This window comes from Salmo trutta, chromosome 14, assembly GCF_901001165.1.
Source record: "Salmo trutta chromosome 14, fSalTru1.1, whole genome shotgun sequence".
NCBI classification, from domain to species: Eukaryota; Metazoa; Chordata; class Actinopteri; order Salmoniformes; family Salmonidae; genus Salmo; species Salmo trutta.
In genome coordinates this window covers 26,691,605-26,704,417 of record NC_042970.1, presented here as the reverse complement: position 1 = coordinate 26,704,417, position 12,813 = coordinate 26,691,605, and the positions used below count along the sequence as shown (strand labels likewise).

The window sequence follows — 12,813 nt, the reverse complement described above, 5'->3', positions numbered from 1 at the left end:
TCATTATATATCTCAAATAGTAAATTAAATAACTCCTATAGGTCTCATCAGGCTGGATTCATCATATCAATGTCGTGTTTCTGTGGAAATCATTCTGACCCAATAATGTTGAATTGGGAGTGGGTCAAATTGACATGAACCCTTGTGTTTCTCCTATGAATCCTGCAGGTGTCAGACCGCTGTGTGGTGGCCCTGGTGCCCAAGCAGATGTCCTCTCACAACCTGCCCTCCTCAGCCAGCTTCCCACGCAGCATTAGCCGATACGGTCAGTCAGTCAGGCTTGTCCTGGAGCCACCATCACCACCAAACCACTCACTTACCTATTAATTATTCTACCTGACCTACTGATGTTCCTGATCACGTTTTGAGACCGTCCGTCTGTCTGCAGATGTACCGTTCCGCTCCAACCCCACCAGCCCTGACAGCCCTCACTCCCGCATGCCCATGCTCACCCCGGACATGGAGAGTGGGGTGAAGGTGTGGCACCTGGTCAAGAACCACGACCACGGGGACCAGAAGGAGGGCGAACGCGGCTCCAAGATGGTGTCAGAAATCTACCTGACCAGGCTACTGGCTACTAAGGTATTACCTCACCCTCTCCCAGAGCATCTTAGCAATTACAGATTCAGTAAGTATGTTCCAACAATATGGTGTGCTTTTAACATTGCTGTGGTGTTTTTGTTAGGGTACGCTGCAGAAGTTTGTCGATGACCTGTTTGAGACTTTGTTCAGCACCGTCTGCTGGGGCAGTGCTCTGCCACTCGCCATCAAGTACATGTTTGACTTCCTGGACGAGCAGGCTGACAAGCATGGCATCCATGACATGGATGTTCGCCACACATGGAAAAGCAACTGGTGAGGGAGTGCAGATTTAATATGCTACTTGAAAGCAACAGTACAAAATAATGAATTTATACTTATTGTCTTAATATATAGACTGTTTGGAAAATTGTATTTCTCGTCCTCTCTCTGCCCCAGCCTGCCTCTGCGCTTCTGGGTGAATGTGATCAAGAACCCTCAGTTTGTGTTTGACATCCACAAGAGCAGCATCACAGATGCCTGTCTGTCTGTTGTGGCGCAGACCTTCATGGACTCCTGCTCTACCTCAGAGCATCGCCTGGGCAAGGACTCCCCCTCCACCAAGCTACTCTACGCCAAGGACATCCCCCACTACAAGAGCTGGGTAGAGAGGTGAGATGTGTGTGTGTGTGTTAGTTACATCACTCAACTGTGATATTATTAATTCGATTCTTAGTTATTATTTCCCACTGAAATGACTGAGGTAGACAGACTTTATTAGCCAGACTGCCTTTATATCTTACAGTCACACGTGGGCTGACAGAACAACTCTAACCCCCAGGCTTGATGGCTGCTGACAGTACAGTGTGTGTCTCTGTCTCCCTCTAGGTACTACGCAGACATAAACCGCTTGCCTGCCATCAGCGACCAGGACATGAATGCCTACCTGGCCGAGCAGGCCCGCCTTCACTCCAATGAGTTCAATGTGCTCAGTGCCCTTCACGAGATCTACGCCTACGTCAGCAAGTACAGCCAAGAGGTGAGGTCCTATACCTCAATATCTTTACACATTATAGTAGGGGGCCAGGGTGGCATTCAAAACATATGCATCTAGATTCAAACTATTATCAAAGTATCCCTTAGCCTGTCTATGTGTCGTAACAGGAGGGAATTTGCAGCACAAAGTACAGTTTCCCTGCCTGCTTTGCTGATTTTGTGTGTGTGTGTGTGTGTGTGTGTGTGTGTGTGTGTGTGTGTGTGTGTGTGTGTGTGTGTGTGTGTGTGTGTGTGTGTGTGTGTGTGTGTGTGTGTGTGTGTGTGTGTGTGTGTGCGTCAGATCATTGAGGCCCTGGAGCAGGATGAGCAGGCCCAGAAGCAGCGGCTGGCCTACAAGTTGGAGCAGATCATCGCAGCCATGTCTGTGGAGAGCTGAGACAGACATACAGATGTGTGTACTCAGAGACACACTGACATGACAAGGCACAGGCCACAAGCTGTCAGCAGAGCAAGCACACCCAAAAGCCGCAGGTGAAGTGAACTACAGAATAATTCAGCCTGAGTGCTCAACAAGGGAAGAACATGGATAGACAAGCAAACTCACCAAGCACTGCTGTTCTCTTTCTGTTGGCTGCAATGAGACCACATGTGAAGGCAAAGACAACATAACTTTCTGTTTTTACTACAAAAACAAAATACATTTATCTAAGTATGAACTAATGACATACATATGATGGCCTTGGACTGGCATTTCCACTTCAGTGGACAAGTCTAATAAGCCTTTAAGAAACCATATGAAGGCTCTATGAAAGTTAGAATTTACTCTGAGATTGGGTGGCAGTAAAATGTTATCCTGAATCTCCATGTCATCCAAAGTAGCATAATTTTTTTGTTTGGCTACCTCTCTGCCCGACACTCAGCTTTCCAGACAACACACAACGCTATTATTACAGGTTGAGGGTTGAATTCCATTTTTGCATACTTTGGGCTGGATCCAATCAAATCTGCTTTAGCAATGGTTACACAGTTACACTGCCTACTGCCTGTGTAAACATGTGCCTAAATCTGGACACTGGGTGCATGGCGAGAGGAGGTAATCTGGTGCCCAAAATCTTTCTGTGAATCTATTTATGCTATTGTGTAAATACTGCAGTGCATATTTGATTGAATTAAGCCATCAGAATTCCATACATTATAAATAGAACACATCTATATAGAAAGCCATTACAAATATATAACTTATTTAAAATGATCACTTCAGTTTGTTGACCTCTTAGTGCCAAAAGTTTATCATACTAGGCCTAAATGCCCTGTAGACAAAGTAGGAATTATATATAAAATTGTTGAATAAGGTGAATAATAACTTAAGTTATTAAGGCACTCTGGGGATGACAGACATGAGGGAAGTGAGGGAAGAACTAGATTACCAGTGACCCAAAGTAGCCAAATGGAGCTTTGGGAATCATTCCATAGAGCTGGAAGATTAATGACAGCTAACTACTTCCTGTGGGCCAGATCATTTTCATCCTGGTTAATGAGACTTCTCAGCCATCAGTCATTGTTTACACTGAACATGATACTTGAATTACAGTAGATCTTTGTTGTGTGTTATATTTTCCTCAGGGTTCCACGTAGCATGCTTTTAAAGGTGGACACTCAAGATTCCTTTTGCATCAAGTAGTCTGTATCATTCTTTTAAATGTCCCATGAATGTTTTTACAGAATGAGATCAACATGACAGAATAGCCATTTAAATGATTTGATTTTAACATATTCAAATTACTTATTATTTTTGCTGCTGCATTCATTGAGTGCAATCTTAAAGATGGTCATTATAAAACTGGACACTCCAGAGGATTGCTTTAATCCAGGGTTTGTGTTTATCTTTATCTGCATTGAAGACATTTATTACACTCCTGATGATTTCTCCGTTATTCTACAGTCATTGTAAAAGAGTATAAAAACTAAGAGGTTAAAGAAAAGAATAAAAAACCTGTCATGTCCTGTTTGTGTAAAAAAAATAAAAATATTACAAATATTCCCTCCCACTATTATAGCTACACTGTTTCATGTGTGACGTTTTGATGATGATCATTTAGAAATGTGTTGTGCAATAAACTGTAAGACATTTTAACATTGAACCTTTTTAAAAACAATATATTATTCTATAAATACTGTACATACAAAACACTCCTATTTTGCAAGCAAACGATTCACTTTGTACTGTTGCTATACATTAAAAGTCAACTTGAGGAAATACATTTGTCTGGATTCTTTTACAGCAATAATGTGTTTTTGAATTAGCATGAATGAGTCATAACTAGAATGTGAGAGCCTTGAGGATATGTTACACTAGTAGCTTACAGATACGCATATTATTTTGGACAATATTTTAGACCAACAGAATAGATGGCATTGACGCCAACTTGGCCCGTCTCCCAATCCTCACGATGAAGCTAACATGCAGTGGATTATCTACTCAAGCGTTTTATGTTTCATAATTCATGGCCACTCCACTCTGTGTTCCCATTCTCACACTGGAGCCAATGTCTGATGCTGTTATTGGGGAGGTGATTTGTCTGTCGTGCCGGCGTAAGCAGCCCTTGACAACCCAACCATGTAGCCTACTCTACTCACCATGCTTAGGCCGCATCAGCATGCAAATTGAATAGTGTTGTAAATTGGTATCGGACAGGGCCCTGTCTCTGGACAGGGCTCCCACAGTCTGATGTCAGAGGTCAACCATGATCTCCGGGATATTGTCCTACTCTTGTTCATTAATCTGGGTAATTGCTAACATTGATTTGGCTCCATCTCCATTATTACTGATGCCTTTAGACCTCTGAAATAAGTCTTCAACAAAGTGAGTTTGGAAAAGTAAATTCCAACTTCAGGTCTGTCTTTTTTCTAAGAAAATGATCCTGGGTATGTTATTGAGCTAAGATAAATAATTTGAGCAAATAAAGAGGGATTGAATTCTCAGAGTCTCTGAAAATACATTTTGGGAAAATAGCTTGAATCAAATTGGAGCCACAAACTTTTAAATTGGATATAGTCCTTGACCACTTGTCCTACAGCCAGCATACAATTCTACAGTATGTAGGTACAATAGAGGGGGCCTCAAGGGTACTTATCATAAGAGTAATTCATTATTCATACTAACCCTACAGGGCTCTATGTAAAGGAGTGGGGGAGAGGTATCTTACGTTTAAGACTCTATAATGTACCTGTTCTTCAGAACTGACCGCCTCACTCCTTTGCCTGTCAGAGAGCCTTCACCCAGCAACTTGCAGCCAGCTCACCTCCCTGAGAAACACTGGGGAGCATCATTAGAGCTCACACCTCCTCCACCCACAGACAGACAGACGAGCAGCCGACAGGGAGTCCTCTTATTTGGCATATGTATGGCTGGCCAGAAACAGACTGGCTAGATTCACAATACAGTAGAGCTACAAGAAACACTGTGGCACTTTAATCACAACCCAACAACCCTACAATCTGAGAGTGCTTTCCCCCTGCTTGATAGGAACATAAGTAAAGCCTATTTGATTCAATCCACAGCCACAATCTGCCTGCTTTAATAGTCCTTCAGCTCGGTCTTCTCCCTCCATAGCCCTGGCTACAGTATGTTTGAGCCAGGGAAAGCAAGACCTTGCTCTCGCTGCAGATCTTGGAGAATAATTCCATTCTTCGCTGTAACTGCAGTGAATACTAAATGGAGTCCCTTTGGATCCTGAGCAACAGAACAGTCAATGGAAAGCGTAGCTAATTATCTATGCACAAATTTTAAATATATTTTTCTCACTCAATATCTCACCTCACTTTTTCTTACTCACATTATAAATTATGCAGGTGCACATTTACAAACACACAGATTCTACTATAATGTAGTTGAAATGAATTGTTTATGAAATAAAGGGTTTAGAATAGGCATCACAGTCAGTGTTGTTGGATAGATGGATAGTCTTTTCTCTACAGTAGACTGTTAGACCTACAGTTTACTGTTCATTGCTTGTTATTCTCCTGTCTGGTCCCCAGGCGACCTCTTCAATATTCATCAACCAGTCATAGCTCAGGTGAGAACAAGGTGGTTAGCCAACCTAACCTTTTCTCACACACTAATCAATTTTACATAAAAGTCATATTTGCAAAAAATGAATGTACCCTAGTCAATAAATCATTTTCATGCCACTAGAACGTAGCATTGAGATTGCTATGAACTTTTAGTTCTTAGGCTGGGAGGTGTACACTGCATTACAAGCATCTTTCATCAATGCCTAAAAAGTGTGTTTCAATTAAATGTCCATGTATCAGAGAGCACTTCACAAAAATGTATTGATCCATCGTCAGTCAGAAAAAAACAAGGCTGGCAGAAACAACTCTCTCTTGAGTGGGGAAAATACTGTAGAGACCTGGATAGAGAGGTAGACTAATGATTGGACTTACTGCAAAACCACATGTGTCAGTGTATTTGTATTCCATTTTTTCATTCTAGCTTCATCAGATAATGTTATTATTGGAAACGGTATAAGATAAATAATAATTCTCTATATCACCCTATGCCATCTCTAATTGAGTAATGATTACATATTCCCTAAAATACATATCATTTTGTTGCCTTTTTGTTGTATTAAGTATAGTATTGACAAAACATAATTCACACACTGTATCATCATTGAATATATGAGCAAGTCTGATGGCGCCATCTCCTGGTCAAATCCATTATCATTTACACAGGATAGAAAAAAACAACTAAGAAAGCTATATAACAGGGGTATTCAAACCTTAAAGGCTCTGCATGGTCAATCCGACATCTGCATTGGCCGTGAAGCATTTACGGTGATACGGCCTCTGCCGTAAGTCAGGGCATTCATACTTCTTACACTTCAGGAAGTTGTCAAGGAAGTGAGTTTGTGTTTATACAGGACCTCTCGCTCTCACCTACCGTCAACCAATCATGTCAGTGTGGAGCTATATGGAGCCCTCCGCTTTGTTACAAAATTTGGGTGACGCACGGCGATGCGTTAAGGAGCACAATTTGGCCTCTGCATGACTTCGGAAGCTCCGCAGTTGCGTCACACCATCCATACGGTCCCTCTGACCACATTTTCGGATCAAGCATAAATTGCCTCTTACCCTAAGATGTCTGGAGCCTGCTGGTTTTGTTCTACCTGATAACCACCTGGTGTCCCAGGTCTAAATCAGTCCCTGATTAGAGGGGAAGAATGACCTGGCTTTGAGGTCCATTGTTGAATTTGAGGGTTATAGAAATACCCCCACACTGTGGCATGCTCACGTAACCTTATTGTAACATTTTGAACAAAAGGTTCTCTTCACACTAGCAATAAAGCAAAAGGAAGAATGCAACATCGTACTGGTAGTTGACATGAGTTGCACTGGATACATGTCTGTATATTGTTGAGTGTGTGTGTGTGTGTAAATGCATATGCCAGTGTCTGTGTGACAAAAAAAGTGTCTGTCTCATCACTGAGGGTTGCCTGATGGTAGAAGACAGCTGCTGAGCTGCACATGGTCACATAGCTATAAGGTTAAAGGTCCTAAGCCCATGGTAGCACAGACCACAGTCACCCAGTCTGACGAAGCACAGTCGTCTCTGGGACTTCCTCAATGAGTGTGTGTGTGTCAGAGGGAGGGACAGGGAAAGAGAAGGGGATCTTCATCTATTTTGCATTGTCAACATTTGAATGATTTAATTGAAGATTTGCCTTGTACAGTGCATTTGGAAAGTATATTCAGACCCCTTGACTTTTTCCACAATTTGTTACGTTACAACCCTACTTAAAATAGATTAAATCATTTTTTCTCCTCATGCCCACAGCATGATGCTGCCACCACCATGCTGCACTGTCGGGATGGTGCAAGGTTTTCTCCAGACGTGACGCTTGGCATTGAGGCCAAAGAGTTCAATCTTGGTTTCATCAGACCAGAGAATCATGTTTCTCATGGTTTCAGTCCTTTAGGTGACTTTTGGAAAACTCCAAGCGGACTGTCATATGCCTTTTACTGAGGAGTGGCTTCTGTCAGTCCTCTTCACCATAAAGGCCTGATTGGTGGAGTGCTGCAGAGACTGTTGTCCTTCTGGAAGGTTCTCCCATTTCCACAGAGGAACTCTGGAGCTCTGTCAGAGTGACAATCGGGTTCTTGGTCACCTCGCTGACCAAGGCCCTTCTCCCCTGATTGCTCAGTTTGGCCGGGTGGCCAGCTCTAGGAAGAGTCTTGGTGGTTCCAAACTTCTTTCATTTAAGGATGATGGAGGCCATTGTGTTCTTGGGGACCTTCAATGCTGCAGACATTTTTTGGTACCCTTCCCCAGATCCGTGCCTCGACATAATCCTGTCTTGGAGCTCTACGGTGTCATGACGTTGCCCTCTCTCTGGGTACAGAGAACACAGTTGAACCCCCTACCTCTGCACCAGGCCTTTTCTATGCACCATCCCCCGACCTCTATACTTCTGACACTGCTGTGGTGAGAGAGGTCGTAAAATTCTAAAGGAGAATGTCCGGTCTCATGGCCCGGTTTTGAGACAGAGAGGGGTTTCATAGAGAGACAAAGGAATTCTTCCAACTCACAGAATTGGGGAACCGAACGACATTTATGTTCTGGAGAAGGTATAAAAGATCGGTGAAGAATCCAGCTACGAACTGGTCCGCTTGGTACAATTTTGTGATACTCATTAGAGACAATAGAGCCATATTAACATACTAAGGTTTAGATAATAGCCTCAGCTATGGGACTTGCATCTAAATGGTTGTATACAATGATTTAATAAGATTAAAGCTATTTGGAATATGTTGAGAGGCTATGTACTGATGTTAATGTGATAGAATTGTATTTCTGTTCAAAGCTTAACTCAGTCATCGGCACGCCCCCAGGGACACAGACAGGACAAGGCGTCACGTGACAGTTTTTCTACGTTCAGTATATAAGCCCACCCAGGGTTACTTTCTTAAGACCAGCTTACCTCAGAAGAGAGAGCCAAGGTTTGACCATGCATTCCTCTACTGAACTTTGACCATACCACGTGGTTAAACTTTTAGACTATCGATACTGACAGAATAATAACAAGTCTTTGATATTAATTAATAGTCTGCAGCTAGAAATTTGATATCATCGAACGCGAAGACCGACGAAACATACATTCTATAACGACATTAATGAATGTCGCTTTGAAAGATCCATTCTAACTGAGAGAGAGAGAACGCAGACAAAAACTCTCCAACAGGACAAAAACTCTCCAACAAGGATCCCGACGACACACTGAGCGTAAATATATATTGATTGCAATTGTTCCCGAATGAGTGAGCGTTCATGTGCAAAGGATTAGCATATAAATTGTTAATATTTATCAACTCTGTAGGGTCTTCTCAGCTGACCCCCCCCCCCCCCCCCCCCCCCCCCCTTGTTGGTTTAACAAGCCGCCATGCCGGTTTAGCCCACTAGGGCACATTACTCTACCAATTCTTTGTGACGATAATTACTGTTTGTATGCTTTCTGTGAATTACTTTGTTTAGTAAATAAATAATTTTAAGACAGTTGATGTATGGATGATTTAGTAAAGACCGGGTTCGTGCAGATACAACAATTTACAACGTTTGGAATGAGACTGACGCGAGGTAAAATACATCATTTAAACCAGAAGATAATCGGCCTATACTTTAATATAATATAATATATAATGTTATAATATAGGAAAATTATATTAGGAAAATTATAACTTTGTAATCTGAATATTTTCCTTGGTGCCCCGATCTCCTAGTTAATTACAGTTAAACGATTAATGAGTTTAATCGCGTAATAATAATAACAGGGAGTTATTTTGATAAACATGTCTTCAGTTTAATGGTGCCCAAAGACACGACAACGGACAATTCCTTCAACCTCTTGGTTTTTCCTCTGACATGCACTGTCAACTGTGGGAGCTTATATAGGCAGGTGTGTGCCTTTCCAAATCATGTCCAATCAATTGAATTTATCACAGGTGGACTCCAATCAAGTTGTAGAACCATCTCAAAGATGGATCAATGGAAACAGGATGCACCTGAGCTCAATTTCAAGTCTCACAGCAAAGGGACTGCATACTTATTTAAATAAACTATTTCTGTTTTTTAGGTTTTATAGATTTGCAAACATTTCTAAAAACCTGTTTTCACTTTCCCGTTACGGGGTATTGTGTGTAGATTGATGAGGGAAAAAATGCGTTTAATCCATTTTAAAAAAGGCTGCAATGTAACAAAATGTGGAAAAAGTCAAGGGGTCTGAATACTTTCCGAATGCACTGTATAGTCTAGTCAATGTACCGTTACTGAAGAAATATTGACACGGCTAGAGGAACAGAGGCGGAGTTTTCAATCTCTCTAAGCTAAAACAGATGTGGCCAACAGTCAACATACTGTAAACAAATAAAAGCTGTATGAAGCAATGTCTATGCAACGCCTCAATCATAGTGTAAATGTAAGGAGGAGAAATGCCTTCCAAATTGGCTTCTCACAATCTGGAGAGAAATGCACACTATCTATGTTGGTTACCTGGGCTGAGACAATAACAGCCTGGGCTGCAGCACATCATCTAAGTCTGAGAGAGAGAGAGAGGTGTTTATTTATTTTCCTTTTCATACTTCAACTATTTGCACATTGTTACAACACTGTACATAACCAATAACTTTATTAGGATCCCCATTAGCTGTTGCAAAAGCAGCAGCTACTCTTCCTGGGGTCCACACAAAACATGAAACATGACATAATACAGAACATTAATAGAAAAAACAGCTCAAGGACAGAACTGCGTAAAAAAATGTTTAAAGGCACCCGTAGCCTACATATCAATACATACATACAAACTATCTAGGTCAAATAGGGGAGAGGCGTTGTGCCGTGAATTGTTTCTTTGTCTGTTTTTTGAAAACAGGTTTGCTGTTTATTTGAGCAAAATGAGATGGAATGGAGTTCCATGCAATAATGGCTCTATATAATACTGTATGCTTTCTTGAATTTGTTCTGGATTTGGGGACTGTGAAAAGACCCCTGGTGGCATGTCTGGTGGGGTAAGTGTGTGTGTCAGAGCTGTGTGTAAATTGACTATGCAAACAATTTGGGATTTTCAACACATTGTTTCTTATAAAAAGAAGAAGTGACGCAGGCAGTCTCTCCTCAACTCTTAGACAAGAGAGACTGGTATGCATAGTATTTATATCAGCCCTCTGATTACAATGAAGAGCAAGATGTGCCACTCTGTTCTGGGCCAGCTGCAGCTTAACTAGGTATTTCCTTGCAGCACTGGAGCACACGACTGGACAATAATCAAGATTAGACAAAACTAGAGCCTGCAGAACCTGCTTTTTGGAGTGTCGTGTCAAAAAAGCAGAGCATCTCTTTATTACAGACAGACCTCTCCCCATCTTTACAACCATTGAATCTATATGTTTTGACAATGACAGTTTACAATCTAAGGTAACGGCAAGTTATTTAGTCTGCTCAACTTGTTCAACAGCCACACTATGCATTACCAGATTCAGCTAGAACTTAGGAAATGATCTGTACCAAATACAATGCACATAGTTTTAGAGATGTTCAGGACCAGTTTATTACTGGCCACCAATTCCAAAACAGACTGCAACTCTTTGTTAAGGGTTTCAGTGACTTCATTAGCTGTGGTTGGTGATGCGTATGGTTGAATCATCAGCATACATGGACACACATGCTTTGTTTATGCCAGTGGCAGGTCATTATAACATTTGAAGTGTTTATATTCTTTTAAAACTTTTGTGAGTGTAATGTTTGTTGATTGTTTATTTCCCTTTTGCTTATTGTCTATTCCATTTTCTTTGGCAATGTAAACATACGTTTCCCCGGCCAATAAAGCCATTTGAATTGAATTGAGAGGAAAGGATAGAGAAGAGAGAGCGAGAGAGAGAGACAGCTATAGAGAGAGCGGGAGCGAGAGCGAGAGAGAGAGAGAAAGAGAGAGAGAGAAACAGAAACAGAAACAGATAAAGGAATTTGCCCTGGCACTTCCCATTGCCCTTTCACAGAGGAAAAAGGGTATTCTGTGCATTTACTGTCATCTGAGAGGAAGTCATGATTCAAGCAGCCAGTGAATGCCTCTATCTAACAGTAGTGAATGTTTTACTTCTGTGACATGGACGCTGTCCCCCAGCTGTGTCCCAATATACCCAGTTACCCATGCTGCCCCATCAAATGCAGCCCACCGGGACGAGGGCAAAGCTCAGGCTGAGAAGCAGCGAGAGGCCAACTACCCACCTCAGTGCCCCATTGTTTTTCATTGAATGTTACTAATATGGGTTTGGGTAGGGGGGGATGGCTGAGAGGGAGGAAATGGGGTGATGGTAGAGAGGGGGATGGAGGTCAAAGCAGGGACAGGGGACCTTCGGTATCATGTTACAGGCCTGTTTTTTCAAAAACAAAAAGAAAATGTATAGGAAGGTCTTAAAAACTCCAGTTGGCTTCGACTGCCTTTGGGGGAGGGGTGGGGTGGGGGGGATTGGAGCTTTTTACAAGTCATTTAGCATACCTCTACCAGTGGTTCCAGATGTTGGATGTGCATTGTATATAAGAACAGAGGAGAAGAACTAACAGTAATCCAAAGATCGACAAGGGGAGGGAGAGGAGTGTTGTGTACCCTGTATGGGTGTGAAAGCTTGAGGCATCTCCAGTGGTGTAGGCCCTGTTGTGCTGCTGACAGTATTGGAGTTGTTGGTGTTGATTGATTTCCTGGATGGGGACATCGGCAGCTAAAACTTGCTGGGATGGATTTAAGTGCTTTAGCATAAGAAGCACACCACTGTTTCAGCTAGCACCTTACCTTACCTTACGGCATCTGCATAAGCCCATTACAGGCAAATGGCTCACAGTCTATTGTCCTCTAATACCTTCCATTGTGTGCAGAATGACTGCTTCCCTCCAAAGCCATTCAGGAGTCCACAACAGAATTAGACTCTGACTGTGAACATCTCCACTATGAACAATAGATGTTACGTTATAAACACTGATGATGCTGGATGTTTCATTTTATGACAGGCATTGTAACTTTGAAGTTATTAATTAACCAACATAATCTATATAATACAGGTCAACAAAATAAAACTATTCAGAAATATTGGAAGGTTTCTGCAGAACTATTTTCAAACTACATTCAACTATACACCAAACACAAGTTTAGAATCCCAACACAAGTCCATTATTTTCATCTTTCTCTTTTCCCCCCTTCTGCCATGCTCCTTCTCTTTCCCCATCCACCCAGTAGGGCAGGGCCACAGAGG

At 41.9% G+C, this 12,813-nt stretch overlaps 1 protein-coding gene across 5 annotated transcripts in view; it reads left to right on the top strand.

Annotated features, from left to right (window-relative positions):
* Positions 1-3,774, top strand: part of LOC115207695 (plexin-A2) — a 69,853-nt gene extending 66,079 nt beyond the window's left edge. For all 5 annotated transcript variants that reach the window (XM_029775076.1, XM_029775079.1, XM_029775077.1 and 2 more), the window contains 6 exons: positions 169-265; positions 389-582; positions 686-855; positions 979-1,191; positions 1,408-1,558; positions 1,856-3,774. In XM_029775076.1, coding sequence (XP_029630936.1) covers positions 169-265; positions 389-582; positions 686-855; positions 979-1,191; positions 1,408-1,558; positions 1,856-1,951 — 921 coding nt within the window. In that variant the 3' untranslated portion in view covers positions 1,952-3,774. The remainder of the gene's footprint in view (positions 1-168; positions 266-388; positions 583-685; positions 856-978; positions 1,192-1,407; positions 1,559-1,855) is intronic.
* Positions 3,775-12,813: the final 9,039 nt, after the last annotated feature.